Source organism: Nematolebias whitei, chromosome 1 (assembly GCF_014905685.2).
Source record: "Nematolebias whitei isolate Nwh7 chromosome 1, NemWhi1, whole genome shotgun sequence".
NCBI classification, from domain to species: Eukaryota; Metazoa; Chordata; class Actinopteri; order Cyprinodontiformes; family Rivulidae; genus Nematolebias; species Nematolebias whitei.
Window position 1 is genome coordinate 60,877,082 of NC_056498.1, and position 22,296 is coordinate 60,899,377.

At 38.6% G+C, this 22,296-nt stretch overlaps 1 protein-coding gene across 1 annotated transcript in view; it reads left to right on the top strand.

The window, feature by feature from the left end:
• The window catches only part of ryr2b (ryanodine receptor 2b (cardiac)), an 89,416-nt gene that overhangs the window by 38,056 nt on the left and 29,064 nt on the right, over positions 1 to 22,296 (top strand). The window contains 32 exon segments of the mRNA XM_037697543.1: positions 32 to 203; positions 386 to 494; positions 813 to 933; positions 1,165 to 1,334; positions 1,743 to 1,963; positions 3,976 to 4,066; positions 4,161 to 4,301; positions 5,929 to 6,092; positions 6,522 to 6,600; positions 6,761 to 6,850; positions 7,150 to 7,287; positions 7,422 to 7,499; positions 7,680 to 7,755; positions 7,846 to 7,969; positions 8,333 to 8,448; positions 9,564 to 9,640; positions 10,457 to 10,575; positions 10,712 to 10,761; positions 10,994 to 11,054; positions 11,478 to 11,716; positions 12,112 to 12,180; positions 14,104 to 14,116; positions 17,143 to 17,273; positions 17,339 to 17,659; positions 17,742 to 17,979; positions 18,283 to 18,370; positions 18,497 to 18,583; positions 18,731 to 18,892; positions 19,054 to 19,116; positions 20,204 to 20,332; positions 21,037 to 21,149; positions 21,463 to 21,559. Coding sequence (XP_037553471.1) covers positions 32 to 203; positions 386 to 494; positions 813 to 933; positions 1,165 to 1,334; positions 1,743 to 1,963; positions 3,976 to 4,066; positions 4,161 to 4,301; positions 5,929 to 6,092; positions 6,522 to 6,600; positions 6,761 to 6,850; positions 7,150 to 7,287; positions 7,422 to 7,499; positions 7,680 to 7,755; positions 7,846 to 7,969; positions 8,333 to 8,448; positions 9,564 to 9,640; positions 10,457 to 10,575; positions 10,712 to 10,761; positions 10,994 to 11,054; positions 11,478 to 11,716; positions 12,112 to 12,180; positions 14,104 to 14,116; positions 17,143 to 17,273; positions 17,339 to 17,659; positions 17,742 to 17,979; positions 18,283 to 18,370; positions 18,497 to 18,583; positions 18,731 to 18,892; positions 19,054 to 19,116; positions 20,204 to 20,332; positions 21,037 to 21,149; positions 21,463 to 21,559 — 3,947 coding nt within the window.

Genomic DNA, 22,296 nt, shown 5'->3' on the forward strand with positions numbered 1-22,296 from the left:
TGGACTCTTTTTGTGCACTCCTTGACTGCAGGTGAGTGCGTGGAGGAGAATGCTTATGTGGTGTTGAGGTTGTTGATTCGTCGGCCTGAATGTTTCGGACCTGCACTCAGAGGGGATGGGGGAAATGGACTCCTTTCAGCCATGAAGGAAGCCATCAGAATCTCAGAGGACCCTTCAATGGATGGACCTTTCTCCACTCATCAGTGCAACAAAGCACTGTCAGTAATGAATAAAAGCCTAAACCAAAATGTGTCATTTTCAGTTCATGTTTTAATACTATCACATACTCGTGAAAATCCATCTAAAAGAACAAACTCAGCTTTGTAAAACAATATATTGTCTCTTCTAAAAACCATTTGGCTCTTATGATCGATTCTTGTAACAGAGATGCTATTCAGGGGAGCAATGATGACTGTATTCACATGGGACATGCCATCATGACCTTCTACTCAGCCCTTATTGACTTGCTGGGGCGCTGCGCTCCAGAGATGCACGTAAGCGATGTTTTTTAAATTCCTCATCATTAGAAATTCTAACAAAGCAACCTTTATTTTTGGCATATATCTTTCTGCTGCCACACAGAGTATGTTCTCAAAAGTGGCATACATCAAAAGATATTTTGTGAAAAACTTGACAAAATTTATTTTTGTTTGAACATTAAGATAGTAAATGTTAATGAACAAGATGGACCATAACTCCTTTCTGTTCATAAAGATAAGCTGAACTTTATGTGCCAGTTCCTCTGTAATTCATTGTTTCTGTAAAACATGAAGTGGTCTAACAGATGCTATCTATTATGAATTGTTCTCCAGTTAATTCAAGCAGGCAAAGGAGAAGCCATCCGCATCAGGGCTATTTTGAGGTCACTCATCCCTATTCAGGATCTTGATGGAGTCATCAGCATCTCATTTCAGCTCCCATCAGTATCTGAAGGTAAAATTGACTAAATCAACTCATCTCACTGTCCAAAGACATTACCTGCATTGGCTTTTTGTTGTCATTAAACATTAAAGCTTCAATTTCACACTTATTTTAGCCACAAATGTTCCAGTCAGGCTGAGTCATACACAAACTATGAGAAGTCTAAATCAGGTGTACAAGAATCTGCATTATGATTTATTGAGAGCTTGATCAGGAGATCTAATCTTTCCATTTTTTGTGTAGATGGTTCGATGGTTGAGCCAGTCCTATCTACAGTGTTCTGCCCAGACCATAAAGCTGCCATGGTTTTGTTCCTGGATCGAGTTTATGGCATAGAGGACCAGAGTTTTCTTCTCCACCTTGTAGAAGTTGGCTTCCTGCCTGACCTTCAGGCTGCTGTCTCTCTTGACACCGTGAGCCTTTTTGCTGCCCTTTACATTTGTTCAGTGGGTTTAGCGTAAGATTAGGGGTATGATTATAATGAAAGGTCTTCCTCTAGGCCCTCCTTAACTCAACTATATAAAAAATAGCTCTAACTGTTGAAAAATCTTCCTAATGACTGGAGTTACTACAAAATGACACATTAGATTTGGTTTGTGCAAAGCTAAATGTCTAATATTATTATAATAAAATAGTTACAAAACATTTATTATTTTTTTTCTAAACATAGTATGCATTGTGCTTGATTTTATGTGGAAACCGCATCACCAAAATTAATTTAAATTTTTTTTTTTTACTGTTTCATTTTATTTGAAGTTGAGATGTTTACATTTATTTAAATTAGTTTAAAGTTAACCTCGTTTCATTTTTTAATATTGCAGGCTGAGCTGGGATCCACGGATATGGCCTTGGCCCTCAACAGATACTTGTGTACTGCTGTTCTTCCCCTGCTCACGAAATGTTTGGCTCTCTTTAACAATTTGGAGGACCATATTCTCCTGGTTGACTCTCTCATTCAGGCAGTTTATCAGCTCTCAAGAGCGCTCAGCTTGACCAAGGCTCAGAGAGACACTGCCGAGGACTGTTTGCTGGCTCTGTGCAGGTAGGACTGTAGCTACAAGCAAATAAAAACTGCGCAAGTTGTAGAGCATCAAATTACAAATTATCGTATTTTCTGGCCTATAAGTCACAACTTTTTGCCTAATTTGCAGACCCTGCGACTTATATGCTGAAGCAACCTTTTTGTGGATTTTTTCCCATATTTATAACCTAATTTTTGGCTGAGCTATGACCGTTTTCATTCATTCCGACATTGAAAATATTGAACACTACCATTTTCAGCCGCTAGATGGCACTCGAGTAGTATGGCATGCTGTTGTGTCATGTAATAGGTAAAAGTGGCTATTAATGACAATCAGATTGCCAGTGTATCACCTTCATCCAGCTCACCTGGAGCAACCATAAAATCAGCTTAATTTTGCTGTGCCACCCTGGCAAAATGCAGCTAATTTGACCATTGAAGCGCATTTATTAAGTAAAAGTTAGACAGCGACACACCTTTACTATAATGTCGAGCAAACAAATTGTTTTTAGGTGCTTATCTTGTTAAATTTCAAAGAAATGTGCAGCGTTCCTCCTTCCTGATTTCCTCCCTCTGTGTGTTCCCAGAACACAGAGGCAGCAAATACTTTTGAAATGCAGTTGATTTGACAGTCAAAGTGGATTTATTAAGGAAAAGTTCAATTGAGACACACCTTTACTATAAAGTCGAGCAAACAAATTGTTTTTAGGTGCTTATCTTGTTAAATTTCGAAGAAATGCACAGTGGCTCATCCCTCTGAGCGCTCCTGCATCAGCGAATTGGCTTTTGAAATGCAGCTGTTTTGACCATCAAAGTGCGTTTATTAAGGAAAAGTTAGACTGAGACACAACTTTGCTGTAATTTCAAGCAAACAGATAATTGTTTTTAAGTATTAATCTTGTTAAATTCTTGTTAAAGTCCTCCCATGCATGCTCCCGTGGCCTCCGTTTGGCAGCCAATCGATTTTTGGCACAACAACGGCCCACATTTCTGGGTTGTCAGCAGTGACGCGTAACAAACGTGACACGTCAGCGGTGACATTTAATAGGTGCAACTTATATGGCGAAGCAACTTATTTATGGATTTTTCCAAATTATTAGACATTTTTGGACAGGTGTGACTTATAGGCTGGAAAATACAGTACTTGAAGGGCCAGCTCTTATGTCATATTAGGAAGGTTGTAAGTGGCTGTTGTGTTTAAAATTAGTGTTTATGTAATTATTTTCAGTTTACATATCCAATATAACTTTTATTTGTTTAAGGCAGTCATATTTGTTCAGAACTTTATTATTAAGTCTGAGAGTTATTGGATCCAAGCAAACAGTTACCGGAACACACCCTGTCAAAATAAGAGAGTTCACGGATCCTGTTCCGGCAGGATCCGGCTCAAATTAAGCACCGACTATGTCACACCAGTGGGGTGAGCTCACATTCATCTCAAGTTTTTCAACATTTTCAAGAGCAATTCTGAAAACAAACAAAAAAGAGTTTGTTCACTTCAAAACTTTTAAGCAAATTAACATTTTACACTAGCTTTAAAGAGTTATACTCTTTGCTCCAAAATCATTGATTCCAAAATGCCATTACATTCAATCTTAATTAATATCATTTTGCAGATTAATACAGAGTATAATCAGATAATCTACATACAACAGTATGTAGTTATCTCCAGTCATTATGCATTTTTAATTACAGGCTTATGCTTTTTCAATGATTTATCAAATTCATTAAATCTTTGCCAAATTGCTACACTCCTCTTTCCTCCAGTCACGCAGACACTCAACCATAAAACTGCTCATTATATTTAATTAGCTACTGTAAAGTCTGTTTTTTCTATTTCAGACATAATTTGCTAAATTTAATCAACATGTTAAGTTAATTAACTTCTTGGCCATTTAAATTATCCTTGATACTATTCATTGAAGGGGTAATTAGTCAAAACACTGTTCCCTCTGTATACAAATTTGTGTAAATATTGTGATGGATGTGTAATTAATTTGTGTAACTATTTTTTCCTGATTTGATGTTTCCAGTAAACTCCAGCCATCTATGTTGCAACCTCTCCTTCAACAACTTGTTTTTGATGTTCTCCATCTCACCGACAACAGCAAAACGCCTCTAAAAGTGAAAACACAAAATATAATTCACTGAAGTTAATGCTGAAGTACATTAGTAGCACATGGCTTCTTATATATTTATTACTGCTTCTGTTTCCCAGCTCTTAACCAATCATTATGAGCAGAGGTGGAAGTATTACTCCCACGCTGGCAGGGAGGATGACCAGAGTTTGGCCTCTGTAGAAGAACTCCACCTGTCTAGAAAGTTATTTTGGGGTGTATTTAAAGCATTGGCAAATAAGGTAACCCAAACCCAAGACATCTGTTTTTTTGATAAGAAAAATAAAAATACTTTTACAGAAAACAAAACATTTGCAGAAAACACTGTTCAGCACCTTATCAGCTCTTTTTTCTTTGTGTGGATCTATTTAAGGACAAACAGTAAAGTGAATTTCTAATGTCTTCTGCTGTATTACAAAACCACAAGTGGAGCAAGGAGTAACACCCCGGAGTTCAATTGTTAATTATTCATATCATGCTATGAAACCTCCTAAAACTTAAACAGACTTAATGGAGACCATGTTGGAGGACTTGAAGTCAATAAATAAAATATATCTTCTTTGGATTCACTGTAAGCACATATAGAAGAATATATAATGAAAGTACAGAAGAATATAATAAAGAGATTCATTACCCCTTAATAGCTTAAATGGTCTTTCAGTATTTTTCTGCATTTCTTACATTTGTGATATTAACTGTATATAAGGTGAAAATGTGGCCAGACTTAAATGCTTAGATGAAAAATTGTCACAGAAGGCTGGTGCTGGTGAACCCAGTGGTGCAGGCAAGCAGGTGAGGACGCAGGATAATGTAAAATAAATAATTTATTAACAAAGCAAAAGAGATGACAGGGCAGCAAAATAAACATGGATGAACAGGAGGTACTTCCATAACAGACATAGCATCACCAGTGGACATAAGACAATGCCAGGACAATGACACAGATTTATATACAGGAAACACCAATTAGACCAAGTGAAGTCACCTGTGAGTAATCACAGATGCCAGAGAAAGAGACAGAGGATGCAAGACATGAACACGACACAAGATGGGGCTAGATACTAAAGAAACGCAAACCCTATAAAGAGAAACAGAGGAGCGGGGGAACACAGACAAACACAACACCAGGGACAAAACCACAACTCCTACAAAAATATCTTCCTAAAACCAAATGGACTGTGGATACAACACTCAGAGTTTCAACTCCTACATTCTGGTAAAATTATTAGTGCCGATTTGATCTGACTTGATATTTTAAACATTATGTATTAAGAACAGATTTCATATAAGGTAAGGAATTTACAACATAGTTTAACTCAGAGAAAAGGTTGGTCTTTTTCAGAACATGTGCATTTGACAGCTTTAACCAAGGAAGGTAATTTTGCAAAAAATGTTTGAAATGACTGGGTTGATGAATATGATTTATAGGAACTGATTTCTTTGGGTAACTAAAGTTACTGAGATGGATAAATAGCAGGAGAATTATGTTTGTTTCATTTGGGGTAGAGCTTTCTTTTTAATGGGGTTTTGCATTCATTTGCCAGTTTTGCAATAAAATACTTGGATCAAAGAGTCGATGTAGAAATGTGATAGCTGACTAGCTTCTTGTGTTTGTTTTTGTGTAACCAGGTTACTGCAGTCAAAATAGGATCACATCTCTCGCCTTACTTTTTGTGAAATTAGATTTCTTGTGTATTAGTCCCAAAAATATGCATCACATTTTTTTCCCAGTTCTCCATGTAGAACAAGTATTAAAATAAGTTAGCCTGTAAAGATTATATATTCTTTATGTTTTTAGTGATTAAAACATGTCAACAAGTCTTCAATTAAACTTTTCTTATTTTCTTATTTCCTTCCTAAACTTTGAAGCCCTATGTTCCTGAGTTCTTCAAGTTGTGTCTTCAGTGCCTGGTTGCAGTAGCCATAGCTTTGCCTCCTGAACACATGGAGTCTGAGTATTTGGCTCAAAAGGACAGAAAAACTTCAGTGGACACAGATGGACACTTTGACCCCCAGCCTGTAGATTCATCCAAGTAAGATACTAACCATAACAATCTCATATCTTGTTCTTTTTGGCAACACTGTGTCCCGTTTAGGACATAGTGCGAGTCGTGAGATATGAATTTTTTTTTATACCTTCCCTCCCCTCGTGTTTCTCTTTTTTTAAAAATCTAAAAGAAAAGGGCATCGCCTCCAGAAGGCCGCGACCTCAGACACCTCTGTCTCCCCATGTCTGTTTGTTTATGTTTTCTCGGTCGGGCTGTACTAAAATGTAATTTCGTTGTGCTTCGGTGCAATGACAATAAAGCTGATTCTGATTTTTTAAAGAAACTCATATCAGTTTTCAGAAATCTACTTTGTATAATTAACTATAGTTAAAGTGAATATTAATGTGCTACTGTAATCAAACTCGCTTCTCTAATATAAAGTTAAACACTCTGTTATTTCTTTCCTTTTATTAGTGTTTCCGTACCTGAGAGACTGGAGTTTGTGGTGAACAAGTATGCAGAGCATACTCATGACAAGTGGTCTCTAGACAAGGTATAATCTTAATAACTATTCTTTGCAACTGGATAGCTTGTAAGGATATAAATGAGTTGCTAAAAAGGCTTTCCATTTCTCTGCTGTCACAACACTGACACACGTTGTGCAGAATGTTGTACAGGGTATTTAGTGAACCTGTGTGTATTATTCATGACAGTTTGCCAACGGCTGGGTTCATGGGGAGCAGCTATGCGAGAACTCCAAAGTTCACCCCCTCCTGAAGCCATACAGAGCTCTGGCTGAGAAGGTAAACTGTGGTCACCTTTAGGTGTGTGTGTGTAAGTGCAGAAATGTACTTCAGTAAAGAAAGCAGTGAACTGACGTATCCCTAAGGGATTTGCATACTAAACAGGGAGTTGGTAATATAAAATATTAAAATGATGTGCTTCATGGTTCTTGAATTTTTACCCCCCTGCCTTCATTACAAACATGACAAGAAGGCAACACATTTTGTACCAACCGATTTGAATATCAAAATAGTTTGTGTTTTGCTCTTTTACTCAAGTGTGTATTTTTCTGAGTTTTTGTTTGCTGTGTATTAAACAGGAAAAGGAGGCATATCGCTGGGCCATCAGAGAGACAGTGAAGAGTATGTTAGCCTTTGGCTGGACCATAGAAAGGACCAAAGAAGGAGATGCATTTGGCATTCTGGCCTGTGCTCGCAGGGTATCACAGTCTGGTCAGGTGTGTTTCACTGAGCACAATCAGCTTGCTGCCTTAGCCTCTCAGCTGTGATTATGTTAGAACTAAAAGCAATCAGATTCATTCTAAAAGGCAAAAATTGCTTCAAATAACCTGCAGCATCTTGTCTGTCTTAGCTGTCCTTTGAAGGAGCATCAACTTTTAGCCCCAAACCTTTGGACATGAGCTGTATCACATTATCTTGGGACCAATGTGTGAGTTTTAATAATGGTATTTGCCCTTTATTTGAGATTAAAAGTGTCTACCGCTTACATTTAATTTCAGGATTTGCAGATGTGGTGATATTTACCTTGTTTAAAGTTTGTTTTGTGTGAAAATATATTTACACTGCATAGTGTACTTCTGAATAATTAAACTGATTTTGTCGTCTTCAGGCCATGGCTGAACAGTTGGCTGAGAATTACCACAATATCTGGGCTAAAACTAAGAAACTAGAAATTGAGAGTAAAGGTACAATAGTGTAGTAAATCTTTCTAATATTTTCTTCTCTCAGAAATTACACACAAAATCTCCATGCTTTGAATGCATTTATTTTCTCAGGAGGGGGAGACCATTCAATGCTTGTACCCTTTGATGCCCTGACTGCCAAGGAGAAAACCCAGTTCAGAGAAAAAGCCCAGGATATCCTCAAGTTTGTTCTGCTCAATGGTTACAGCGTGTGGAGGTAAGCACTGTACAGGACTAATGCATGGCAGGAAAAGGAAACATGAAAATGTATAATTCTAGTGGAAAACCATGAAGTCTTCCTGTTTAATGAAACAATAATAATTCTCTCCCAACATACAACATGATTTAACACAGCAGCCTTAATAGCAATCAAATTCACACGTTGTCTTCCCACCTCCCTCCTGTACAGGTTGCACATTATTTAAATCACTTCCCTGACATAAAATAAATATATTGTTCTCACTGTGCAACACTGCAGTCAAATTCTAAATATAAAATTTTGCTATAGAAAAACTGGTTTAAATTACACACATTAGTGCAACGGGCATACTTCTGATTCTGTTTGATTGCACCCCTGCAGGGATCGAAAGACTCTTGAAACGGACTTTCTAGCAAAGGGCAAAAGCTTTGGATACATTTTCCTTCAGCGAATGTTGTTTCACACCGAGGAGACCCAAGAGAATATGTTAAACCTGGGTAATTTATATATGTGTGCAAAATAAATAAAGTAAGAATCTTTTTTCATGTTTATAACTAAGGTATGACTACTGTGTGTTGTGGTTTTGAACATATGGGGCGTTGTAGTGGACCCTGAATCATTAATAAATACGAAAACTATATCTCAAGTTCACATTCAAGAAGTTTGCTTTAGGATAGTTTTTATTTATGCACTTTAGGTCAGGTGTGGTTATGTCAATCTGTTTATTGTAGATAATATTAATTTAGTTCAGTTCAGTTTATTTGTATAGTGCCAAGTCACAACAGAAATTGTCTCAGGGCACTGAACAAAAACATTCACATACATAAAAAAGCCAATTATTAAAAGTTATTTATCTAATTTAAGCCAGCAGATTGTGTTGAATCTGCACTTCATCACAGTCTCCCATCCTGAGCAAGCACAAAGGCAACAGTGGAAAGGAAAAAAACTCCCTTTTAACAGGAAGAAACCTCCAGCAGAACCAGGTGCAGGATGAGCATCCATCTGCTTCAACTGGCTGGGTTTGAGAGGACAGGAAGTAGAAACAAACAAACAAACAAACACAGAACAGCAGGTCCAGGTGTAAACCCCCCCCCCCCCCCCCCCTTGGAAGAAAGACAAAAAAATGTTAAGAATGTAATTGCAAATACAAAACAGGTAGAGTAGAGCAAGTAAAGACAGCAGCAGAGTGAGAAAATGTGACCAATTTGTCCCTATAGCTGCATAACTAAGGGATAGCTCAGGAAACCCAAGCCAACCCAAACTATAGGATTTATCAAAAAGGAACGACTTGAGCCTAAAATTAGACACGGTGTCAGCCTCACGGACAGGAACTGGAAGTTGGCTCCACAATAGAGGAGCCTGATAACTGATGGTTCTTCCTCCCATTCTGCTTTTGGAAACTCTAGGAACCACAAATAAACCTGCAGTCTGAGACCGAAGTGCTCTGTTAGAAAAATATGGAACAATAAGATCTGTAATATAAGATGGAGCTAGGTTAATGAGATCATTACAGATACATACTTTAATTTGACTGTAGGGTATATTAACCTGTATTTGGAAAGTTTTATCCTGATCGTGTTGAGTGAATTTATCATCTTGTGTTTCCTTTCAGAGGTGATTCAAGCCAGACGACAAATGTCTAAAGGAGAGAGGGCTCCAGACATTCAACCAATAATTTTTTTTCAGAAGGTTTGAGTTATCTCAAAATCACATCTAAACCTATTCAGTCTTCCATGTGATAAAAAAAATTCTGACATTGATTTAGCCCACTTCCAATTTCATTTTCCAATGGCCTTTTATTTTTTCTTATTAGCTTTTTTTCCTCGTGTCATTTATGACATCTAATTAGTTTTGTTAGACGGTTGCCATGGGCAATCCCTATAAGCCAAAGCCTTTGTGGCCATGTAATTTATTTAACCATTTCGGAAATCCATGTGGGCGTTTCGATTGCCATCAGGACAGAGATTAAAGCCTCCCACGCTGCTCTGCCTCCAAGGAGGCAGCAAAAAAAAGGGGTTATTTTTCATTGATGGGACCCCCCTGGGACAGACCCATTCAGCCAAGACTGTGAACAGTCATGCCTCACATTTCTACACACCCACTCTTCCTACTTAACCACTCTCACATGCAGACAAACAAGTCTAATTCTGGCTGCTTGTCAGTTCATTTATCTGCTGCTTCATGGCGTAACGTCAAAGTTCTGCCTTAAACAAGCATCAGCTGTTGACTTCTTTATTCAATATTTTCTGAAAACTTATGATTGAATTGCATTTGCTTTCTGAGCTGTAAAGATTTAGTGCATTGGTGAAGTGATAATATGAATTCTGGTTGATGGTTTTCTCAGCTGGCATTGCTGCTTTTTTGAAGCAGAAGGGCAAGCAAGTATACAATTACACGTTAAAAGCTGATCAGAAAATAAAATCTTAAAAAGGTAATGTTATTGTCACGTTGGTTTAAAAAGTAACCATTGGTTATTACAAGTACTCTTTTTTTTCCCCCCCATAGATTGTACTTCCTGTTTTGGAGCAATATGTCAAAAGCCATCAGCTGTATTTCTTGTCTACTTCTGCTTGCTCAAGTGATAGAAGCTGTGCCTCAAAAAAAGAAAAGGAGATGATCATTTGGTGTGTAAGACCTAAAAAAACTATAAGAAAATTTTCCTATCATATTTTGTATAAAGTCCATTCTTTTCTGTTCTTTGATTTGGTGTACTAAAGTAACATTAATTTTCATTTTATCCCATCCCTTGTTCACATCTAGTCTCTTTTGTAAGCTTGCAGCTTTAGTACGACACAGGATCTCATTAATTGGTAAGGACTTTATTAAAATAAACTTCATTCAGGCATTATTGTGTTCCACTGTTTTCCCTTGTTTGGTTCATGCTTGTTGGCTTTTAGTTGCTCATAAACGGGTTCACCAACATGCACGCTTTTTTAAAGCTGCAAGTTCATCTGACTTATGCTTTTTAATGTGGTTGCATTTGTTCTGTTTTTCTGTGCATTTCCACTCATAACTTGAATGTAATGGCACATGTTTTCTCAGGAAACGAAGCCTCCGAAGTTAAAAGCTGCCTCTGCGTTCTGACTCAGGCTCTTAATGCCAGGTAGCTAGATGGCACTCCTGTCACACTGCCTGACTTGATCTTCTCGCTTTGCCTTTTGCCTTATTAGTGTTGCACCGCCGTGTCTAAGGATGGGATGTCTGGTGTAATTAAGCATCCGATACACTGATGCTATCTAATTGTGATAGATATCACATTCATTCCCTGCAGACAATGCCTCTGAAGCATGACATTTGAACAATGTTTGGACCAACAGAGACTGATGTTGTTAAGACTTGTCTGATGAACAGACTTGAAACTCTTTTCGTTTGTTTGCTTGGTTTGATTATAGCCAACCAAACCAATCTTAGCATGAAAATAATATTGTTTAACAATTTACATTTTTGTACAGAGTAAATCAATTTTTTTACATAATGCTACATCTAGAACATTCCTCCCAAGTCATTTGTTTCTATCTCATCCTAGAATATTGACATCATCAGCCTCAGAATCTATCCAGACTTCCCTGAATTCATTCTTTGAGGCAGCCGCGGTTGATTTGGAGATAACTGTGGAACAGGTCTCAGAAACCTCACCTCTGAGTCGAAGCCAGTTGACTCGAGGCGTGTCCAAAGTTCCTAACTACACAGCCTCCATTCTTCTACCCATGCTCACGTCCTTCTTCCATCATCTCTGTAACCAAGCCTGTGGAGTGGACTTTCTGGGTAAGGTTCACAAGCTACGTTTGTGGTGCTCTTGGTAAAGAAATGACTCTTAGTACCACGTAATATTACATCACAACTGAAAACACTTTAGTAGTTCCAAATGTAGCTTGTTCAAAGATTTTCAATAACGTTGACATCATGGCATTGTAAACTCATTTTGAGTTTGCAGTAGTCTCATTGGTTAACCTTTGTGCACCAAGGTGTGGAATGAACAGTTGGTTTCTGCACTTTTGAAATCAGTTGTGGACCTTCCACATGACTAAAATATTTTATGTGGACACAGCAGCAGGAGCTTGTTGACTATTCCAGTAACACCTCGACCCTTGAAATCATCCATCACTTAAATCGTCAGGCGTTCGGCTCAGTGTTCTTGAATATTCATCATCTGTTTCCAGTTGGCAGAATCCAGGTGTCCTGTTACAGGATCCTGAACAGCCTTTACTCTCTTGGAACCAGCAGCAGCAGCAGCAGCTCACTGGAGGGGTACTGTTTACATTGCAATGCTATTACTGAGAAAATGCTGATATACCTGTAGTCATTTTTTTCTTGTCTTGCTTTATATAATTTAAAATCTTACTTTTAAAGAGAGTTTGAACCAGTAAAGGTATCTCTTTAAACATCAAATACAATACCATACCATACCACTTTATTTATAGAGCACTTAAAACCAGTGTTGGGAATGTTACTTTTAAAAAGTAATTAATTATAGTTACTAGTTACTTCTCCCAAAAAGTAACTGAGTTAGTAACTGAATTACTCCCCTATAAAAGTAATTAGTTACCAGGGAAAGTAACTAAAGTAACTATTGTTTGTTTGTTTGGTTTAAGTTGAGATATATCTACGAATTTAAAGTAGAATTGCAAAGACAAGTACTTAACACAAAACTTTTAATACTTACTGCACCTCAACAGAACATGACTGGTTGACATACTATACTTCAAGTTTTTTCTTCATTACAAAAATACAGTTTAACAAAATAACATAACAATTGTGTTTTTAGCTTTATGTACACACTGTACTGTTCAAGTGTTTTCTTAGAAATAAAAGTAAACAGTTAAAATAAGTGTTTTAACTCTGTAGTGTAAAATAAAATCAAACCCTCACACAACTGGTTCTTCAAGTATTTTCTTAAAAACAAAATAACCATTTTAACAATACGAAGTACTTTTAAAACAGTACTGAAAATCTGAATTACCTGAACAAACCCAACATTAGCTACTAAACTATCCATGCATAGATGGATTCATTTATCCACTCAGTCAACCCAGTCATCTGCTGACCATCTTACCCCTTAAACCAGTGATTGTATCTTAGAAGTAGAAGCCTTTCAAACTTCTGGTCAGAAAGTCTGTTCCTCTTTGGAGTGAAGACAAGCTTCCCTAAGCTAAACAGTCTTTCCACAGGGGCACTAGATGGAGTGGCTGCATTGTATTTGAGTGAAATTTTCTTTACAAGTGGAAATCCATTAAGACTGTCCATCCCTTGTGCTCCTGATTTGAAATAATCAGCAACTTGGCTTTCAGCAGTAGCAGAGGTGTCATCCTCATCCTCAAAGGAGAAGAACTCATCCTCCATGGCTGACTCAGTGCATGCTGGTGTGATGGTAGTACCTGTTCGCTGGTCTTCATTTTGAGCACTTTTCCGGCACTCTGCTAGCAGACTTGCCTTGGCCTTGTCCTTCCTGTCCTGCATCCGCAGCCAACGTAGTTTAAACTTGGGCAGAGTCACAGCAGCCAAGACGGCATTCTCACTTTCCAGCACCTCTGCAAATCTTGTTTTGATAGCCTGCAATGATATACAAAGTAAATATTATACTGACTATCCATACACACACACACACACAGCATTACACATTGTAAGTTTACAAATATATTTAATTTTACATTGTATCTTTTCATTATGTGTTTAAAAATATATATTAGTTCTTACTGTAACAATTGCCTCTGGAAGGTCAACGAGGATTTGCAGACCACTCTTCAGGTCCAGGGTCTTCAACATCAATGTCTCCAGTGTGGGTAGGAGTGTGCCATGGAAACAGTTGTCTTCTCCCTGAAGTATGTCTAAGGCTACTGTTAGTGGCTTCATTACCATACAGTATTCCTTGAGGAACTGATGCTCCCGTTCTGTGATGGCTTTCAAAACAAACTCGGAAGAGATGGTGTTCAGTGCAACTATAGGGATCTCACAGATGCGAGCAAGGGCATCATAAAACGAGTTCCATCTTGTACTGCAAGGGACTAGCAGCTTCCTTGCGATTACATCATCAACAGTCTCTGCAGCCACAGTTGAACGGCTAGCCTTGTTCCATAAAGCTGTGCATTTGGTTGTAGCACTCCTGTATATTGCTTTTGTTTCTGGTCTTGACAGTATCCACTTGTCAACATCAGTACATGAAACAAGGTTTAAAGTGTGTGATGCACATCTCTGATGTGGTGGCAAAGTAATTACATCATCATTATCATCATCACCAACACTGTTTTGCAAGACATCATTAATGTTCACAAATGTCACCTCATCTTCATCATCATCAGACTCCTCATCCTCCACAGGCTGGTACTTCTTGAAGGCTTTGACAAAATTAGAGCCATTATCCGTGACAGTTGATGTTATTTTGTGGGTTATGCCATAGAATGAGTGAATGTTGTCAAGCTCAGTTGCAATACTGTCATGTGTATGACGACCTTTAAATCGTCTGCATGCCAGGGCTGCTTTTCTTCGTTCCATGCTTTGTGGATGTATCCAGTGGGCAGTTACGCCAAGATAACTTTTATTATGTGCAGTCCAAATGTCTGCAGTAGTAGAGACATATTCTAATTCTTCAAATCCAGTCTTCAGCTCGGCATTCATTTTAGCGTACTCAGCATCTATGTATTTAGAAAATGTCTTTCTGCATGGAGGACCGACGCCTGCTCTCCCCGGTATTTTGCCAATAAGGGTTCAGAATGAGTCTGAGTCAACTGTTGATAATGGGAGCATGTTTTCAACAACATACCTGCCTATCAATCGGTTTAGTTCATTCTGCGTCACAAGTTTCTGTGAAGCTGGAGCAAAAAAATCCACCTTTAACTGCTTGGACGGCGTAGCTCCGCGTTCTTCTTCGTTAGCAGAGCTCACGTTAGCCACACCTGGTCTGCTATCATCATCAGTACTGTCAACAGCAGTGTTTTTAGCCACGAGTTTTGTTGAACCATGTGCAGTTGTGAGATGCTTCATCAGATTAGAGTTGCTTACGACGGACGTAGACAAACACTTCGCTCCGGGACATAATGTACACTTCACACTCACGTTCTTGCCTTTTACCTCAAGGAGAGTAAAGTAGTGTCTGTATTTCCACTTTGAAAATGCCAGCTTTCCCTCCGGACTCGCCATTGCTGCAGGACTTCTGCTAACTTTTCAGATTTGGAGCTGCAGCGTGTGGTTTGCGAGTGAACTGAACAACAAAACCTCTGATTGGCTTACCTCTCTTTACCTGTTACTCTACCTTAGCCAATCATCATCATCCTTTATATGATTGTTTCACCCCTCCCTCCTACCCTCACCAAGGAAAAAAAAGTAAACAAACAGCTTACGACAAAATAACGTACCCCATTTAGTGGTTGTAACGGTAACGGCGTTGTAACGATAGACATAGTAACGACTTAGAGTACCCGTTAATGAAAAAAATAACGCCGTTTGTAACGCCGTTTATTTGAACTCCGTTATTCCCATCACTGCTTAAAACAGCTACAAGGCCAACCAAAGTGCTGTACAGACAAAACAACAGGTAACACACAAAGCAAAATACAAAATGAGGTAAATCAGGATATAGACATAGAAACGATGCAGATAATGACGACAAAGCAGTGTGGAGCATACAGGATCAAAATACAGATCGTCTGGTGTTGAAAGCCACCGAATAGTAGTGGGTTTTTAAACGAGACTTGAAAACCGAGAGGGAGGGGGCCTGTTTGACAAGCAGAGGTAACTCGTTCCAGAGTCTTGGTCCTGCTACAGAGAAGGCCCTGTCACCTCTGCGCTTAAGACGAGTTCCTGGAACTGTGAGGAGCAACTGGTCCGCTGACCTCAGGGAGTGTGGTGGGACATACGGTTGTAGCAGATCAGAGAGATGGGGGGGTGGGGTGGGGGAACTGTTCAGTGATTTGTAGACATACATGAGTATTTTGAACTGGATTCAAAAGTGAACCGGTAACCAGTGCAGTGAGGCCAAAACTGGTGTAATGTGCTCTCTTTTGCCTGTACTGGTTAAAAATTGTGTTGCTGCATTCTGCACCAGTTGTAGTCATGCTATAGAGGTCTGACTGATACCAAACAGGAGCGAATTGCAGTAATCAAGCCTAGATGTAATGAATGCATGTATTAGGGGTCAAGGTTTGGTTTTTTTCAGGAGAGGCTGGACAGCAGCATGTTTAACGGATTTTGGCACCACACCAGTGGATAAACTACTGTTTACTATAGTAAGAATGGATGGACCTAGAGTGGGAAAAACCTCCTTTAGTAGTCGAGGGGGGACCACATAAAAGGGGGAGCCAGAAGGTTTCAAGCTGCACATGACCTGCTCTAGAGAAGATAGAGTGATGGGTTCAAAATGGTCAAATAGAGCTACAAATTGAGGTGGGATGGATGGGTCATGAGTTGGAGGGGAAATGAGAGCACGGGTCGTTGCAATTTTTTTCCAAAAAGAAATATAAGAAGTTGTCGCACAGCTCAGTTGAGGCTTCCAGAGGTGATGGTTCAGTGAGGTAAAGAACAGAGTTTAGGGTGGAGAAGAGGACACGTGGGTTGCGAGAGTTTGAGGTAATTATATCAGATAAGTATTTGGATTTAGCAGCTTTCACTGCTTTCTGATAACGGCGCCAACTCTCTTTAAGTATTTGAAAAGAGACCTGCAGCCTGTCTTTCCTTCACTTTCGCTCCGCCCTCCTAGATTGCTGCCTAACGGCCTTGGTGACATCAATCAGCCAAGGTTCTGCTCCGAGTTTTGATTTTTTGGTTTTAATAGGCGCAACATGATCCAGAGTTTTTAAGCAGACAGAGTTGAACTGGGATGTCAGCTCCTCAGTGGTGGTGAGAAACACCGGGAGCTGAAATATCATTTCAGAGTTATAAACATCAGTGAAACGCGCGGCAGTGAAAAAGTTAATAGCCCGGGTACTACGTGCACAGATGCACGACTTAGGAGTTAGATGGGGGAGGGTGAACTCAAACTGGACTGGCATGTGGTTTGAAAAAACATTATCACCAATAACAAGGTTATTAACAGTCACATCATGAGTTAAATCAAGGTCCAGTGTATGTCCACGCTCTTGGGTGGGACCGTTTACATGCTGAGTTAGATTAAATGAGTCAAATGAACAGTTTTGTCTAGATTGCACATATATTTAGTGGTTGTAGAAATCAAAACATCCTAACCCGGTTTCTCCATGCAGGCAGGGGTCAGCATTTGGCACATGTCTGGCAGCCCTGACCAGGGTTTTTCCCATCTGCTTCCTGGAGCCTCACCTAGACCACAATAATCCATATTCCATCTATAATACCATGAGTGCTTCTCAGATTAAAGGTATAGCTCTGATGTTTTCCTAATTTTAATCCTCAGGACCATCAGTAAACTTTTTCCTCTGTTAGATCATGGACTGCCAGATGAGGTTGCGGATGTGTGCCATCTCCTGCCCTCTTTGGAAGAGGCTCTGAAGGAGGTGGAGGAGTTGGCTGGTGTTGGTGCGGGAGCTCACCAAACCCCCTACGTCCACGTTGCAGAGGTCACTTTGCCCATGCTGTGTAGCTACGTTGCTCACTGGTGGCGCTGGGGCCCAGAGGGTCAACCGGATGGCCCAGTCTTCACCACCGTCATTCCTCAAAATGCCAGTGACCTAATTGGCCACATCCTCCGCATCACCCACAATCACGTGGGTGCCAACCAGGGTGACTGGATGAAACAAATCGCAGGTGTTCTGATCCTGTACAACGCTGTGGTTATTGTATTCAAAGAAACACTGACTGCTAATAACAGCCGTGTTTTTGATTTTAGTTGTTTCCCAGCCGATCGTATGCAAAGCTCGCTCTGAGCTGTTGAAGAGCCACTTCCTGCCGCTCATGGAGAAGTTAAGGAAGAGGACAGAGTGTGTTCTGTTAGAAGAGGAACAGCTGAAAGCAGAAGGATGCTATATTTCTGAGGAAGAACTGCAGATCGAGGAAACATACAGAGTCCTGGTGCGGGACCTCTATGCCTTTTATCCTCTCCTCATTCAGTTTGTTGATTTGAATCGGTAAGACCTTAAAAGTAGTTAAGGTGTGGAAGAAGCAAATCTTTGAGGAAAAGACAGCATTTATACAGTGAATAACTGAATGAACTCTTCTCACTGTTTTGTATTTATGTAATGTTGGTAAGGCATCAATTGTGTCGACTAGTCCAGAAAAATCCAATCTGGGAAATTTAAATTATATCTCTTTGAAAATATATAAGGGCGCATAGTTCAAAGGAGTTATTTAAGTTACTGTTTGTGGTAAGGTTCAGCTTTACAGAAAACTATCCTGTCATGTTAATATTGTTTTGTTTTGTCTTGTTTCAGAGCCAGATGGCTGAAAGAGACAATCCTCGAGGCTGAGCAGCTGTTCAGCATGGTGGCAGAGGTCTTTTTATTCTGGGCCAAATCACATGTAAGGACACACTGTGCACTTTTGTTGTTGTTTTTGCATGCATTTAATCCTCTATGTCAGAATTGTGTGTGTGAATTTTGCACCCAGTAAATAGTGCATATTATATTTGTTCATTTTCTACAACAGCATTTCAAATGGGAGGAGCAGAATTATGTGGTCCAAAATGAAATCAACAACTTGGCATTCTTGGTCTCCAATGCCAAAATATTAGAGGTCAGCTATACTTGGAGTTTGATCATTTGGTTATGTATGCAATCATGTTTAAGAAATGCATCTCTTATCTAGTTTAAACACTTGCTGTATGAGGCTTGAATCAAACAAGCAAATTAAAATGACCTTTTTTGGCTTCTTGATACTCAGTTTAACCATGACAAAAGGAGGATGAAGACAAAAGGGGATCGTCATTCTGTGCACACCTCTCTCATAGTGGCTGCCATGAAGAGGCTGGTTCCTTTGGGACTCAGGATTTGTTTTCCAAGCAACCAGAACCTTATCATGTCGGCAAAGAACGGCTTCTCTCAGGTTGGTTGGAAACGTATAAACATATAAAGTCCTCTTTCTCCTCAAAACGTCCTTTGTTAAGTGTTAATTCTGCAGGATGTTTGGGCTGAATAATGCATGCTCACATCTGACACCAGCAGACTGCAGTGTAGGTAATGTTTTCAATGCTTTGCTCCCCACAGAATAACCCTGAAGATGAGATTCGAGAGCATATTTTCAGCTACCTTACACGTTTTCAGATTCAGGTAATGACTCACTATATTTTAATTATTAATATTTTGTTTTTAGGTACAGTAATCCCTCACAGTGTCTGGAACGTAACCTCCGAGATAGGTGTAAATCCACAAAGTAGCAACGTTATATTTATTTTAGTAGTTATATATATTTTAAGGCTTTACAAACCCTTCCCACACTCTTGCAATGTTCTAAACTCTTAAACCTATGTGATTTTACCAACATACGTAAATGTACTGTACAGTACAGCAGAATTTTATTTGGGTACTCACCAGTAAAGATGCAACTTGAAGGATGAGTTCAGCTTCAGGATTATTTGTGACTTTCCTGCCAGTTCTGTGATCTTAATAGATACATCGTTACTTCTGACTTTGCATTGCAAATCTATTTTTACCACATCGGTTTCTCCGCTAGTGTTTTCATAAGTTCATAAAAATTTAAGATAGTTTCTTACAAGATTAAAGAATACCATTTATTTTTTTCCCATTTTATTGATGCCATTCTGCATATGTATTTATAGCTGAGTAAATTTACCATTTAATTTGTGCAACAAGTGTCTGGTATATTAAACTGGGAAATGCTCTCCTAGCCTGTAAAATCCAGAGCTGTCATTTTAATAATCCTTGTCAGGGACTCATTGTTTACCGGAGACATGAATGTGACAAACACACCACGGCGTGCAATATCTGCAGGCATCATTTCCACATGTCTAATTCAGTGATAAATCTGTTTATTCATAAGTCACTGATAGAATGAATGAATGAACAATGAGGAGAACTTTTATTCCTATCTTAAGTGGCTCTTGGTTTCTACATGGTTGGTTTAATGTGTTTACGTATTTGCTGTTGATGGATGAGCAGTAATTGTCTTTTTGTGATTTATTGTTATTTTTTTATAATCCTGGACATGAAAAAAAGGTTAAACGATTTCAGAACAAAAGTATCGTTTCAGTTCACCAAAATTCTTGTTCCTGTAATTTCTGGTTCAGGTGTTTACTAATTTAATTTCCTTTTCCTTTTAGAACAAATCCATAAACAAGCCCGGGGAAGCCTTGCACTTGGAACAGAAAAAAATAAATGCAACATTCTCTCCTCACAGGCATCAAACAGCGACAGGCAGGAGATTCTTAATGCCCAACATCAAACACAGCTCGGGGCTTTCTCTGACACACAAAGGACGGTGGACAGGATTCTGGAAATAGCTCGAGTCCTTTATTACCTGGATCAGGTGAGCTTTACAATTCTATAAACGAAAAAAAAAGATTAAGATGGAGCAGAGCCTTCATTCTTTGCCTTCTTGGCCTCTGTAAATACAGTGCCATTGAGTGCATCCATCCTCAATGATTGGACGGAGCGCAGAGAACTGTGTGTGTTCAGTGAAGTGAAGTGAAGTGAAATGAAGGTAGTAGTAAGTGCTGTTGAGCTGTCTTCCTCATCATTCAACTCCTCCAAGATAATTATCTCTTACTGACATTGTTGCGACATTTTTATATATACCTGCTTGGTCATGGTTTCACAGAAAATTTCACTTCTGATCGATTTTGAGAGCTGACAGCATAATAATATGTCAGACATCTGTTGCCTATTCACGTCAGGCTCATTTAGATGTCATAAAATTATTTATTTTAGCAGCAGATGAACCTGTCACTAAAAAACAATAACTTTAAATTCATGGCTTTTTGACAAAAAAAATAAAAAATAAAAATCACCAATCCAAACATATGGCAACTTCATCAATTACTTATATTTTATAGTAGATGGATGTAAAGCTTCCTCCTCACTTCATTGTTGCAGCTTTTTTTTTTTTTTTTTTTTTTGTGACTCTGGTAAATTTTCAATGTTCAGTCAAACCAATTGTTTATTTACAACAGGTTCTTGGAAACTGGAGGTTCTTGTGCATGTCAGGGCTTTGCTTTTGTTTTGTTTTTACAGGTGGAACACCCACAGAGAAGTAAAAAGCCTGCATGGTACAAGGTGTTATCTAAACAGAGAAAACGTGCAGTGGTAGCCTGCCTGAGGATGACTCCACTCTACAACTTACCTCGGTAAAAACACCGACCGCTTCTAAAAATATAGAAATATCTAGCTATGTTTAACAAATGTGCCATGTTTTTATTCACATTTTTATTCGACATCTTTCTTCATAAACATTTTTTTTTTTTGTGGGAAGGATGTAGACACGTTGTTTTTGTGATTTTCTTTGATAAACTCCATAAGTTTAGTGGTTTTATCAACTGATTATTATTTTCTTATGAAATAATGATGAGTCAGATTCAAGCTATGATACGGTTTTTTTTACCTTGTTGCCCACCTATTTTGTGTTGCTTAATTTCTTCAACCATTTCTCCTCCTCTCCAGACACCGAGCAGTCAACCTGTTCCTCCAAGGCTACAATACGTTCTGGATTTCCACTGAAGATCACAACTTTGAAGAGACACTTGTTGAGAATTTAGCTGTAAGTTGCAGAGAAGCTGTTTCAACATAAACACACAAAACATCTATCTATAGAACAAGGCAGATGAAGAACATCTTTATTACTGTCTTTGAAAAATGGTATACAGTAGTCCCTCGCTACTTAGTGGTTCGTTTTTCGTGGACTCGCTCTATCATGGTTTTTCAAAATAAGATTGGACATGATACACAATGGTTGATAGATGGATGAGCCGCAGTAATATAATATAATAATATAATACAATATCCGGTAGAGATATTTTTAATATAAAATAAATTATTTTCAATGATTTGGCACACGTGTGCAACCCACAGCTGTGGGAGAAGCTTCCTCCTGCAGCTCATCAGCTGATCTCTGCGCAGAGTGGAGAAGTGTGCGTGGACGAGAGTGCAACCGGAGGCAGAGAGCTGAAATCATGACATTCTGTGCTCTTTTAAAGTGTTTAGAATATTGCAATAGTGTGGGAAGGGTTCAAAATGCCTTTATAATTCTATCTATCTATCTATCTATCTATCTATCTATCTATCTATCTATCTATCTATCTATCTATCTATCTATCCATCCATCTCCCTATCCATATATCTATATATCTATATATCTATCTATATATATATATCTATATATCTATATATCTATCTATCTATATATCTATCTATCTATATCTATATATCTATCTATCTATATCTATATATCTATCTATCTATATATCTATCTATCTATATATCTATCTATCTATATCT